At 37.5% G+C, this 14,950-nt stretch overlaps 1 protein-coding gene across 12 annotated transcripts in view; it reads right to left on the reverse strand.

Moving 5' to 3' along the window:
• Positions 1-674: 674 nt before the first annotated feature.
• Positions 675-14,950, reverse strand: part of C16H7orf50 (chromosome 16 C7orf50 homolog) — a 123,011-nt gene continuing 108,735 nt past the window's right edge. For all 12 annotated transcript variants that reach the window (XM_064673113.1, XM_064673114.1, XM_064673116.1 and 9 more), the window contains 2 exons: positions 5,346-5,427; positions 675-1,049 (listed from right to left, as the gene is read on the reverse strand). In XM_064673113.1, coding sequence (XP_064529183.1) covers positions 867-1,049; positions 5,346-5,427 — 265 coding nt within the window. In that variant the 3' untranslated portion in view covers positions 675-866. The remainder of the gene's footprint in view (positions 1,050-5,345; positions 5,428-14,950) is intronic.

Consider the following 14,950-nt stretch of genomic DNA (forward strand, 5'->3'; position numbering starts at 1 on the left):
TCATCCAACTTCTGAGTAATTAATGTCCTTGGTTTTCACTTGAAAGCCTCATTTTCAGCATGTTCATAGGAGACAAATGTCCTACACCAAAATGAACGAAGAGGAATTAACTCTTTTGGATGCCAATTACCAGAGAAAGATGAAAATGTAACACTGTCAGGCCAGATACAGCACAGAACTTCTCGTTGTAGGGTAAGTTTAGGTACAATCTGATGATTTCACCACATATAAGCAAGGATTTGATCTGTTCCCATCTGTGCATTATCTAAATACCTAAACAATTGCCCTAATGCATTTGAAAACTTTAAAATATAAAAGGAAAACTAACAAAGCTGATGGTATCTCCAGAGCACCGTGTGAAGTACTAATAAGCAACTGTCTTATACAATCCATGTTCAACAGACTGAAAATGATCTTTCCCAAATCCAAGTGACATCCTTCTGAAGCTGAAAGTGATAGATTACAGCTGGCTGAGCACGCACTGTACTGTACACTCATTTTAAAAGCTGCCATTGTAAAAGACCCTCCAGGCTTTTTGTTGGTTCCTTTGCTCTTCTTATTAAGAACTGTAAAGTTTCTCTTATTTAACAGTAATTACAGGGGCAGATGGAGAAAAACTAATGAGAGGGAGAGAGGTTTGTTTGTTAAAGACGTGCAGTAAGATCAATAGCAAGTCTATGGACCATATATGTTATTTTTATTTCATCGCCTCAAAACACGATAAATATTTGCAATTGCAAAAAATTATGAGTACAAAACTTAGGATTACTTTTAGAAAATGACATCTTTACAACTCACTTATAGCCTCTGTATATGACATCCTCTCCTCCTCTCCACCAGACAAGCATTAAGACTCAAAAATACTCTCAGGACAGCAGTTGCAGAACTTGGCGTACGCGCTCACACTTCTCCAGCACGTTTGGGTCTTCTCCATCAGAACCATCAAATTCCTTCATAAAAGCTTCAGCTTTCTCCACAGTTTTGTCTCTTGCCCCGCCCTGAAGGCCTTGCAGATAATCCAGTAAAATGGTGAAATACTTGTCTGGAACCTTTAAAGAAAACAAACAAATAAACAAACAAACAAACAAACAAGGAAAAATCTGATTTATTTTCTTCCCTCTCAATACTCATTTGCAATCATGTCACAGCATCACCTGAAAGACAATCAGGAGACAGGCACAGGCTTTGGTGTTTGCCAATGCCCAACTCCAAGTGGAAATGTTTGAAAGGTACAGGCTGCCAGGAGGGATGGACCATGGTGAGACGACTGTCATGTGCTCGGATGGGCAGAGCATCTGAGAGGAAATGCTAAGCAGATGTGGAAATGCTGAGCAGCAAATGCAAACACTCCCTGACAGGGAGCTCAAGGCTGTGAGGGTTGGTGCAAGAAAAAAACAAAACACACCAGCCAAATCCTCCTTTTGGAAAACATGTATGTGAATCTTGCTAAATTTGGTGAGAATTGCATAAATGTGCCTGAAGAAAGAATTTTGCCAGAATTACCCTCATCCCTACCCAAAAATTATTTGTTTGCTGACTTGAGATACCACCCACCATCATGCACTTTGACAGAATGCTTATACAAAGGAATAGAACTTAATTTGAAAAACAAATTGAAATTCAGACATATGGAAATAATTTCGAAATCACGCTGACTAAAACTGATAGGCTGAACCAACATGTCCAACATTAAAAGCACTTTAGTCATCTACAGTTGTGTTATCCCCCTTTCCCTCCCTTTCTAATTAACCAGTCATAGATTAAATTTTAGCTTATCTGGTAGAACATACAGTTTAAATGATCATTACCTTAATCTTGGCAATAACTTAGCAAAGACTTTGGAATTATTTATTCAGTATTTCAAACCAAAATAATAGGTGAACAGACTTATCTTGAAACATATCTTGACTTCATGTTGTGTATCTGTGGAACAGGTTTCAGCCAATAACAGAATATCTTTTGCTGTGAATCAGGGGATGTTAAAATTACCTCATCCTGCAAATATTTTTCTCCATGTTTAACTTTACACATATAACTTGACATGAGTCAAGTCAAACACATACGTAAGTATTTAAAGGATTGGAGACTAATTATTCGAGGGCGGTTTCAATTCTGCAAAGTATCAACATTTCAGAGATGACAGAGCTTCAACAGACACTTAATTTACAACCTATTTCTCCATCGACATTTGGCAGCAGAACTTTGATCACTAAAACTTCTATCACTCCAAAAGAAGAGGAAGAAAGAATATTCCAAGACTGCCTTCATCAATCAGGCATATTACAAAGCAATAAATCAAAACTGAAGTCTGCATTCAGCCTCATAACTTGTACACTATGGAAAACCTTCTAATTCTTCACACAAACACTCTTGCATTAAAGAAACAACACAGTTACAAAAAATATTAATTTTACAGTGACTAACACTGAAATGGATGATATATGAAGTGTTGTTATAATACACAAATCAAACACGTTTAAACATAATGAAAAATGTCTAAATTTTTGAAAGTTTTTACTCACACTAAGCTGGTACTAATAACAGACAAACCATTCAGATGCAAACAATTTCAGTGTGACAGTGCTCCTTTAATGCAGATACTCAGTACTGAGCTTTTAAAGCTCAGCAACATTTCCATGTTTCAAACCTTGGCTAAATTATCTCTGTAATTTACAACTCTTGTTCTCAGCCCTCATGGCATAGACATACCCGTGGAACTACAGTTATTATTATATCATTTAAGCAAAATGCTTGAAGGAGCAATTGAAAACCTACTCTAAACTTAGAAATACGAACTGCACAGGCTGACATGTGGCTGATTATTTTTCTTTAACACAGCTCTGAGGTTTATTTCAGCAGGAGCTCACAATGCAGCACCCTGTAGGCAAGGTAAGTCATGTTTCCTCCTGACTTATACAGTAGAGCCATAGCAAGGACTGGAACACACAAAGTGCCAGCAAAAACTTAATGAAATCCAAATTTTAATTCTTCAAATACAGTATTACAAAAGCGGCAATTTCAGGGGTCTTGGCGAGGTTTTCCAAGAAGGAACACAATCCTTCTTCTAAGATCTAAGTTTTAGACTCGTTTGAAATTGGAGATCAAGATCTCCCACCACGGCTCTGGAAGTGGAAGTGATGCTTATGGGATTTTATTATTATTCTTTTGTTAAACCTTGTTTTGACCCTTTCCTCGTTTCTTTTTCTCTCTCACACACTAATCTTGCCTCTGTTCTAACTGGAGCTGACTAAAACGGAAATATCCCGCCCTGAAATAATTCCTGTCATCGGGAAAAGGAGGGAAACACTACAAAAGAGCAGCAGGAAAAGAACAGTTATCACTCTACAATTAAACTATGCAACTCACAAGTTTTCAGACTCAGAGACTTGCAGATCCCCACGTATTTTGCAAAGCAAACACAGATCCCAGCACAGAGGACCTCAGCTCACTGCCACCACGCTGCCTTTTGGGTTACCTTCCAAGGAAGCTTCAGCTCCAGGCCTTGCAGCCCCAAAGCTGAATACAGCTGATCTATAACTTCCTAAAAATGCTGTGCCAGATGACAAATATCAACAAATGACCCAGTGTTTGTTTTATGCTGGATCCTGGAGAAGTATACACACCATAGGTACACAGGCTCGGCTTGGGAGCTGTCAGCCAACCACCAGATGGATTTTAAAGGGACTTAAAAAAAACCTTCATGTAGCAAACAACTTGAAAATCTCAAATTATTTCTTACAGCAAGAGGCATAGCAGTGCAGGAAACTCAACTCAGGGCTTTGCATGGCTTTTCAGTAGGCACCCAAGTGACACCATGAGATCAAAGACGTGGCTTAGGAAGGAAAGAAACTTATGTCTTATGTCTCTTTTTGTACTTTAGTCATGCTTGGATTACCAACAGATTTTATTCTGCAATGGACAGGAAGTTGAATTTGGATATAAAAAATACTCAAAAGAAGCTGGGTGTGCCCTCCCTATGGTCCTGAAGGAAGAGACTTCATCATATGCTTAATTATAAGCACTTGAACAGTTCTACTAACTTAACTGAATCTGGATGCAGATGTTCATCATTCTCTAAAGCTCATATTCAGTCTTCTCTGATTATTAAACCACAAAATATGTGAATTTAAATAAATCTCAGCACTTTCAGCAGATTAAAAAGCAAAAGGAAGTTTCATTTCAGTGTTGAGAAATAAGGGGTTAAGCTGTGTTTTGATACATAAAACAAACGCTACTTTAGGTTCATTATGTCCCAGTGTAATTCAACACAAACCCCAAGGTAAACAGGTAAAAAAGTAAAAACATTGTTCTGCCTGCCAAACAATTTCTAGGTAGCTTTGAAGAGCACATGTTGATTTTGGAAGGTTGATAAAGGTTTTTAAAGGGGAAACTTAAAAACTGAAGACAGAGCAAACAACCTTGAGACCACCATCAAATTTGTATTCTGCAACTCATCTTTTTTAATGTATTTACACCCTGTGAACATTTTTGCCTTCATGAAACTCTGCTTTTAATTATCTGGGCCTCTAAAAGTATTTTTAACCAGAAAGGTAACACCCTATGTCAGATGATTGGCTTAAGAGCCACTGAGTAATTTGGGTCAGGAAGATTGGTATGAATAAACGTTCAAGTGCACACAAAACCATCAGCAAAACCTAACTGAGTGTCAATGAAATGAATCAATAAATAAGGCACTGTGCAAATAGGCAGATGTTTGTTCTATTACACAACAAAATAAATGACCTGAAACTCCCACTCGATACCACGATGGTCAGGCTTATTGGAAATTCAATTTATGTTGTTTTTTCAGTTATGAAATGAATGGATTTCAGTATGGATGCAATCCTGGCTTCTGGTTATACTTTATGTTTTGCACAATCAACATCAGGTTTCACTTATATTTTAATGAGGAAGCTATTTTAACATCTTGGCAATAAGACTGTACATCTTCTATGGAGCCAGAGATATCTGAAGCAATATGAGAATCATGGTTTACAGTACTGGGTTCCACATTAGGAAACTCAAACTAAGGACATGACTCAAATTCTCAGTAAACTCTAGGTTTAAATAAAACATGAATCTGCCCTATTTTTGTTTGACATACATCAAATATAAAAATCTAGCATACACAGGAGAATGATCACCAACAAAGTAAAAATATCAATGACAAGCAATTAAAATGACTCAGCATCTTGGTTAAAAACAAAGTAATTTATAAATTATTAAAAAATTATTAGACAAGTGCATGGCTAGTACTAGCAAGTTTTGGTTAATAGAGAATAGCTATAACTAATGTATAACACTATATCATATTTGTTCTGAGAAAAAGCAGCATTAATACAAACCTTCTCTTTATCATACATGTGCAGGAGAAGCCACGTTTGTCTTGCCTTTTGAAACTTCCATTCTCCTGGGTTTTCAGACCAGCTGCAGAAAATTAGAAAAAAAAAAATTTGCTTGAATGAAATATTGTGATAGCAAAACATTCTTTATTCAGAAAATATTCCCTACAATGCTTCCAAGTGACTTGGTATGCATTGGCACGGATACTGGCACACATTTTGTACAAGGCCACCTGGCTTCTGTGCAAATAGTGAAAGGTTTAGGAAGATATCATAGCCAAGAATGCTATAAGTTTTCCTCAGAAAGCACTCATTCCTTGATGTTAAATACCAAGCCCCACTCCCCAGCTTTGGCCAGTCCTTTATGAGAGGTCACTGCCCTCATTTGACCCACAACAACAACTGAGCACCCCAAATCCTTATCCCAGTTGCAGGGCTACCTGATTATTGGGGGAGGTGGAGTGGACAAGGAATCAAATTTTGGTTTTGGAAAGTTGATATTTCACAATGAACTGAAATTTATAAAAAATTAAGCAGCCTCTGAAGGACTGGAAGGAGAAACTTGTGCTACAGTGGTCACCTCAGCAATGGCTGGAGCCCATCACAGATGGATGTTTCAGAGCAGACAATTCATCCTTGAGGAGCATATATTTAAGGCTTGGGTTTGCCTAAAGGTGTGACTTCAATATTTATGTTTACAGGAGAGAAAAATGGTTTCTCTCACAAGGAATACTTCAATACTGTTCAAAGCAAGGGGGCAAAACAAATGGCTAACATCTGCAAACGTTCTTTGGCTGTTTAGCAAACACATTTTAAATATGCAAAATTTTAGCTGGGCTAAAATAGCACATTTACATACATCTTGAACATATTTTTCAAGCTGGTATATTCTGTTTTAGAAGAAGAAAGAGACATTTATTTCTATAAACAAATGAGTAAACCAGCAAATCCCACCATAAAATGAAGACTTCTTTTAAAATTACATGCTTGAAAATTAGCATCTTAACATGTACAAAATCTGACAGCACACTAAAATAGAATTTAAAATGAAAGAATAAAAAATACAAGGAGAAACCCAGAAACTTTCACACTTAATTGATTTTTCCTCTAAAGAAAAATAAGTCTCCAGAGGGTAGCATGCAAGATGCCATTAATGTTCCAGTTTGTTTTACACAGCAATAGAGAGCACAGAAATCAATTGAAAAGCCAGCTGGGTATGAGAATTAGTATTGTTTAAACACTGTGAAGTCTAATAAAGCAAAAGAGTCCTCATCTTTGCTGAATGCTGCACCAGCTAGTACATTGTTCAGTCAATTCAATGAAAGAGAAAAAAATGAGACCACAAATTTGCACAGAGAGGTTCCATGGAAGCCTCTGAAGAAAACTTAAAGAAAAAAAATACTGTCTTGATGTTCAAATTCAGGATAAAGAAAAAGCAGCAACAGCTCACTAGGGTTATCACCAACTAAGCTTAATACAATAGTCTGTAGCCAACATATAAGGTAAAAATCAGACAAATAACAGTAAACCAGGACAGACAAATAATTACAATATATCATCTTTTACATGCTCAAATAAAATCTAAAAATGAGCTGATTTAGAGGTATCTTTTGGAACACTGTTGATAAACAGGCAGAAGTTTCCAAAACAAATATTGCACAAAAGCAGGAGACCAAAAAGCTGACTGACAAAACTTACAGAATGGGAAAAAAAATTATTATTATAGGGAAACCATCCTTCTCCCATCACCACCAGCCTAGAAACCAAAGATCATTCAACCCTTGGTGTCACTTTGCCTTCACAGCAAGGTGCCCAAGTGGACAAAAACCACTGTCAAAATGACACCACCTGTAATGCAAGGGGCCACAGAGGATGAAATAAAAAGGGCTTTTCTTGCAGGTGCAATTTGTGGGGCAAACAACAACCTGCTCATTTGTTCCCACTTTCTCTGTTTGCCAGGCAAACGCAGCAGCTCCTGACTGAGAAACTGGGACTTCTGCAGGAAGTGACTGAACTTCTAGAAGTCCTTCAAAACAAACAAAAACCCAAAGACAACGACAGTGCTCGCTGTTCTTTTAACCTTTTCTGTTATGAGGTTCATCCTCAAGAAGAAGAAGGTAAGTTTAGAATTCTTTTTTTATGTTAATTAAGCCTGGAAACACTTTACATGATAGTCTTTGCAAGGTGACAAGAACAAGCTGAATGACAGATCTGTGACTGCATCCTGTGAAAACAGTCCCTCTTCTAATGAAAACCTTTAACACATGTTTGTATTTCTCCACAGTATTCTATGTATTTAGACATTTGCAATATCCCTTGGTTAGACACACCACAGAGTACTCTGAATCTTTTATTCTCTGCTAATTTTATGTTTCTATCACTTACACTCTCACCTGAGTAGTGTTGGCATTTTAAAGTTCAAAAACACAGCCTGATTTCACTAATCTCCCATAAAGCTATAGGATGTTAAAATATTTTTATTACCTAGTTTATAAACAACTGAGACCAGCAAATGAGTGCACTATAAGGTTAATTGCTCTTATTAACCTATTACCAAAACCATATGCTCTCTTCTACATGTTAAGGCAAGTCGTTGTACTCCTGCATCCAAGATCCCATATGGACTTTCAATCCAGTGAATTCTCTTGTAGAAACAAACAAAAGTTTTAGTTTGTCTTCCTGAAAGGTTCTGCTCTATATACACCACAGTAATTCATATAAACAACAAATACTTTAACATAATCAACTGCAGAAAGTACATTTGTGCCCATTACAGCATTGGAATCTCAGAATTCCTTTTGCTTTGTGCTCTGTCCTATTAGAATCAAATCCTAAATTAGTACAGTAAGAAAAAATAGTATTTTCCTTAATGGACAATGGCTATACTTGTATTTTCAGAAAATATTCCCAAGTTTCTAACTGGTACTATATCCATGGTTGTATCAACTCCTGTTTCTCCCCATTTAAGAAAATTATCCTTCTCTTGACCTGAATTCCTATCAAACTGTGGTCAAAACACTCCGGATAATGGATGCACAATCTTTAATGCAGATAACATGACAGTTGCTCTCTGTAACTGGATTCCCCAACAGTTATTAAAATAAAACTTTTCCACTGATTCCTATGACAGCTTTTTCCTACTCCACTGACAGCTTTAAAACCTATGGAAAGTATCACTCCATGACAAAGTGAGAGGGGTATCTCCCTTTATCAGGATGACATCATTAGTATATTTTTAGAAATGCTCAACTTTTAAACCACAGAAATTCAACCTTTGCAACACAAGAGAGGTCTCATTTTGCTGTTTACATGCAGATAATCTTCCTTGACATAGTACAGCAGGAGAAAAGGCTTTTCCTTTGAGTGATTAAATATACAGAGTAAGACCAACTACGTTACAGTTAAAAAACCTCTTTTTATAGACAATCACAACCTCTTCCACTGTTTGAATTAATTTGGTAGCCTCTACATTATCTATGTCAGGATCTAAGATAAACTATGGAATTGAATGAAAAATATACATGTGTAAAACATGTATTTTTCCAGTGTGCCTTAGGCTAGTTTTCAATATATTGTACAAACACTAATTGCCTTCTTTACACATTTAATGTTTGAATCTTTCTTATGAGCTCCGGCTCATCGAAAAAAACATATTGGTTGAATTTAGTTAAAGAGAACTTAAATGTTTGTGCAAATGATCTTCCCAAGTGGCTTTGAAATTGAAGAGACAGAGGAAGTGAATCAAATAAATCAAGCAGCTTAGGAAATTTTACATTTGGGCTTTCATTTTTTTACCATGAGTCTCCTGTGGAAAAGCTGCCCAAGATTCTCACTAGTCTATCTCATAAATGACTTTTAGTGCCTGTAGTCATCTCACACAAATCTATTCCCAAAACATGGGAATTCAGGCAGCATAAGTAGGCAAACAGAAGACAATTGGTAGCATGCAGGGCAGGACACCCTTTGGGGTGCCTTGGTAGAAAGAGATGGGGAAGGGAAAGTAGTCAAATTGGTTCCAGAAACATACTAAGAGAAAAACATTATTGTTACAAATTGGATTCAGGAAGTCAATACAATGCATCTGCTCAGACTACCAGCCAGGACAAAACACTACAAAGCTGTCACAACTGGTAAATAATCACAGTGTGCAGAAAAGCTCTGTGCTGAGAACCAACCATTTGACTAATTCAACTTGAAAAAAAATTATTGCGTAGGAGACAAGTCTCAAGAAACCAGGAAGACAGACAGATATGTGACTGCTGATAACCTTCCAGAAGACACGAGAGCACTGCTGTGTGCCAAAGGCAAGGACACCTAGACCAACCTACATGCACTGCTCCAACTGTGTGCCACTGTCCAGTCCAGCTTGGATACACCTTCCTGCCTGGGCATCTATCCAAGGAAAAGCAGACTGCCACCAAACTTAGATCTCTCCAGCACATAGCCCAGGCTTAGTATCAGGGAATTAATTGGAAAGGTTTCTCCAGCCCTGAGGACCAGCTCAGAGTGCAGCCTCCCCTGTGATTTACCCATGAGGACCCTCATGTCTGACTCTCTCGAGTTTCCCTCCAAGGAGGGACAGAGCCACGGGTCTGGCCCACTGCACCACATTCATGGAGAAGATCTATTGAAAATGTTAAAAGCAGCATTCTATGACACTACACAAAAATTGTGACATTCCTCCCACCTCATTTATCTGGGTAGTTTTCTGTTTGGATACACCAGTTATTCATCACCCTGCAATCTGTCTTTAAGGATCACCTGTGTTCTTCTACATGGCCCCCAAGGAAGGCTGAACAGGAGTTATGGCACATGACTAAGGCTTGCAGGAATCAAGTTAGGCACTTTATTGCCCAAACTCTCTGCAAACAGCATCCTATCAGTAAAATGTGGATCACAGGTGTTTCCTCAATAAAGAATCACCGTCCTTTAAAAAAAATCCCCTTAAAGATATTTAAAGCCTTGCTGAAACACTTGGCACCCAGGTGATCTGCTGTAATATTTCATGGTGCAATACATACAAGAGCAGCCACTTTAAAACCCCATGCACCAGTGTTTAAGGCAACTCACTGCCCTTATAAGGCCCGAATTTGGAAACTGTGAACACTGAGTCAGTCCAACGGTGAGCACAACGCACATATGGCCAACAGGTGAGCACGGCAATGCTGCTCCTCAAAGAGGCTCCCTGCAACCCCTGGAAGCAGCATGGAGGGAGGAAAAACTGGGCATAAGCTTCTTCTTGTGGGAGAGGAGCCATTTTGCGGATAGAGGTTTTATACGGATATATTAAAAAAAAATATGGATGTGGGTGGAAGTTTTATACGTTCCTTACAGTGCATATAGTGAGGCAGGAATAATAATTTTTTGTCCAGTTATAACACGTACAATTATTTAAGGGAAATGTAAAAGTGTTTATTTTTATTGGGGGTACTCAGAGTTTCTTCTGTTTCTCTCAGGGGCATTTAAAGTGAATTTACTTTTACAAGGATAGGTTTGGAATGTCTGGTTTTGTACCCAGCTGCATGACCAGAAAGCTACCTCATGGTACACTTCAGCACTCAATGCAAGGTAAGAGATAATCTAATTTCAAGTGTATGTGATGCTGATTTTCCTCATTTGGAAAAAAAAAGATAACCAAAATTTAAATCCTAAACAGATTTTCAGAGACTAGACTGGAACAGCTGTAGTTAAAATCTTGGACACACTGATCTGTGGCAGGACCCAAGATCTAGACAGACATAAGAGACAGTTGTAGCCTTCATTTTTAACTGTGTTTTTCTCATGTTATGGATGAGTCTTTTTATTTCCCAACTCCAATTCCTGGAGAAAGTTAATATATTTACACTGATATTCTCTGATCCAGTTTGGAATCTAAATAAATTTTGACTCAGATAAAGGTTTTCCTTATTTTCCTGGAAGAGAAGACACTAATGGAGCTCTTCTGCCAAAAGAAAACTTGTTAAAATTGTCAACAGATTTTAGAATCAGTGCCACATTTTTGGTTGAAAATCCTGGCACCATTTCTCAATCTGTGGTTTAAAAACAATTTTTAATATATTCTTCCATCTGGTTTAGACGCAGCGTAATGACTACAGACTTGTGAAAAGGCAAGGGGAGGAAGCTTTTTCTTTTTAATTTAGGAATCACACATGCAGGAAAAAATAAATGTGCTTTTTAGTGTCCCATTTTTGTCCTGATGTCCAAGATAAGGACACATTGTATCTGATTGTATCCGTACAGCAGGCAGGTCACAGGATTTTCTTAGAAAGTATTTATAAAGCAAAAGGAAAGGGCCTTTGTGCCACAAAGCAAAGCTTTGATTAAATCTACATAAAATGTTTATTGCAGCTTATCTTTTATTATATGTACTTTTATCACTTGCCATTATTTGTAACGTTTTATATTATGTTTGCATCCTGAGGCTTCGGCCAAGCTAAAAATCCCCTTCCTCCCCCCCCACAGGCTCTGTTCAAACGCTACACGAGACGTTCCCTTGAAGAGCTTCAAGTATAAACAGATGAGGCAGAAGATAAGTGGAAAGAAAATTTGACCCAGAAAATTGTAACAATGCCTCAAAATCATACAGCAGGTCATGAGTAGAGCTCCTCTCTCTTGCATCTGCTACAGCACACGTAGGGAATCTTACTGTGATTCAACTTCTCATAGACACCAACCCACCTGCAAATGCCAACAGCATTCCACCGGGAAAAAAACCTTCACAGTTGCTTTAAAAATTATTTTCCTAATAACAGTTATTTAGCTGCTGGTATCTGCATTAGCCTGTCTGCAGCAAAACTGCATTTTGATTAGAAAATATGTAGCACTACATATTAGAATATATATTAGGAAAAAAAATATATTAGAATAGATATTGGAAAATATATAGCACTGTATACTAGAATATCTATAGCACTAATAATATGCTCAGCACTTTCTGCTGTTTTCAATAATAACAAAAAGGTCAGCAGCAGGCTTGAAAGCCCACAGCTACCATTACTTTATTATTAAGCTAAATGTGCTTTTTATTTTACATACATTCATAAAAAGAACACAAAGCAGGAGTTGAATTATCACAGAAGAATAAAAAATAGAATTTGAGCCCTTCACAGCCAATCTGTTCTGCTCCTGCAAGGAATATACAACCAAGTGCTATCTCAAAGCTGTGCTGAAGTCCCATCTCCTCTCCAGATGTCCATCTTTTCTTGCACTTAATTCTGGTCACAACGATGCCTGGACCAGAAATAAGGGAAAGGGAAAATGAAAACAACTGTTATGCCTCCCTCCCATGAAGAACATCCTGGGGGGTACGAGGAGATAAAGAGGGCCCCACAGTCTGTATGAAAATCATGTAAGAAGCCAGCTGCATGTAAAATCATTTTCAAAAGTTGGCAACAATCCAGTTATATAAATGCTTTCTGAAGATCAGATGAGGGATATGCTACCAGACCCAGAAAAAACAAATAGGGTCAATTCTCTTCTCCTTTACCGTTACACCACATAACACCCAACTGTGGTGCAGAACACTCCTGCCAAGGCACAGACTCAAGCTGAGTAGCTCATTTTCATTACTTTTAAAATTTTAAATCAGCTACAAAAACTTTTAAAGCTTCTTCCCCCCCCCACCACCACCTCAAAGAAAAATATAATTTTTTTTTTATATGAAATCCAAGTATTTGTATTGCTGGCTAATTAGACAAAGCTCATCTCTGTTACAGGAAGCCCCACGCAGCCCTCTTCAAATAACCCATCACACAGATGGCTTTTACAGTGCCTCTGAGAAGTTACACATTTGAGGTTATTCTGGACCAACGGCAAGAACATATATAGAAGTTTAAAAAAAAAAAAAAAGGACATGTCAACCATCCTTGTCATTTTTTACATCCCAGTTTGGACATCCCACGGCTGCATTCATTAGGAAGTATGGCAGAGGCAGATGGAGACACTGTTGCAGACCCCATGCCATTTGAATCTCCCAAGTTGTAACCTTACAGACCGATTTACACTTCCTTCTGCAGAAGAGTTCTAAAAAGGGCCAATATCAATATCAAGATCAACCTAAAAGTGTACAGCAGTTGACAGCCCACTCACTTTTTTTTTATTTAGCTGAGATATTCAGTTATCTCTCAATGCATAATAAAATCTGATACTGCACAATGGTGTTCAGGACAGTATCAGATTCCCCTCTTCTAATACCCTGTGACACGTGTTGTACTACTAAGATTTTAAGTAATCTGTGCTTAAAGAAATTAGTGCTTCCTGCAGACGGCTTCCATTCCAATTCAATTTCATTCATATAAACCTAATTCCTGATACCTTTTTCGGCATCATCATATTAATGAATGTGTGAAGGAAGAGACAAGTTTTATTAAGGATCTAGTTTTATTATTTCAAAAATACTTCTTGTTATTCTAACTCTGGTTAGGAAGCCTTGACAGCTCCCTGGAGCTAATTGATTAATAATCATTGCCAACTGCATTTTAAATTTTAATTTTGGCTTTGGCTGACTAGACTAAATGATTCCCTAGAGCTACAAAACTACTTGCCACTACTACAAGTCTTTGGGCATTAGATGAATAGTTTGAACGTGTTTGAGGAAGTGAGTAGTGGTGTTAATTCTCCTCGATCGAAATTTTATGACACAGAGAAAACATAAAACCTTCCTTTTGCATTTCTGCCATGTCAAGAACACAGTCTGAATGGAAGGAGATGGGTGAGTACAAAATGCCTTTTCTCAAAGCCAGAAGGGGGGTTAGGGATGGGCTGCCTGGGCTTGGAGCCAGGATTGAAGCAAGGAGTCCAGAAAGCCAGGGGAGAGCAGACTTCAGAAGCCAGGAGGAAAAGCTGTGCCTCCCACTCCTTCAGTGCAACCTCACTGCAAATGACATTTTATCACAATAAAGTAAACAATCCCTGAAATATGCTTTTAGTTAAAAAATATCAAGAGGTAGTTTGTTGTAATACTTACATGTGAAATGAGTTATTTTAATTATTCTGGTTTGATTTGACCTGAACAGTGCACAGGTTTCCCCCAAGACAAAGGGGAAAGGTCAAAGTGCTTGTGTGAGGTTTTGAGCACTTCAGTGAGGATTGAAAACATCGACTTAACTTCAGGATACAGTCCTGGAGCAGACTGGCCTGTTTTTAAAGACTCCTGAATCTCCCCAATATATCTCACAAGGTTTCTAAAAGTAATTTCAGATGAAATAATATATTAAAGGTGCTTAATTATTCAATTAGATGCAATCTCTTTTGTATAATACTATGGAAAGATGAAAGCCGGATCTCAACGATAAATATCTAATGGCTACATTTAATGAACTGTTAAGAAAATTCATTTATACTAAATTTTCTTTTACTGGAAATGAGTCATTAAGAAAGAGGACATTAAATTTTCTTAACCAAGTTTGGAAATAAAGATGTTATTTTACAGGAAAGAATCAGGCAAAGAAACCTTAATTATGTTTGCCTCAATATTTACGTATTTAACACATGTAATCTATTTATCCCCATCTGACAGATCACTTTACAGTTCATTGCTGCTAATATAACTAACAGTTTTGACAATATATATGTGAAAAATTATGAGAAGTTTAACCATCCTATTGATA

The sequence above is a fragment of the Pseudopipra pipra genome, chromosome 16 (assembly GCF_036250125.1).
Source record: "Pseudopipra pipra isolate bDixPip1 chromosome 16, bDixPip1.hap1, whole genome shotgun sequence".
In the NCBI taxonomy this organism is placed as follows: Eukaryota; Metazoa; Chordata; class Aves; order Passeriformes; family Pipridae; genus Pseudopipra; species Pseudopipra pipra.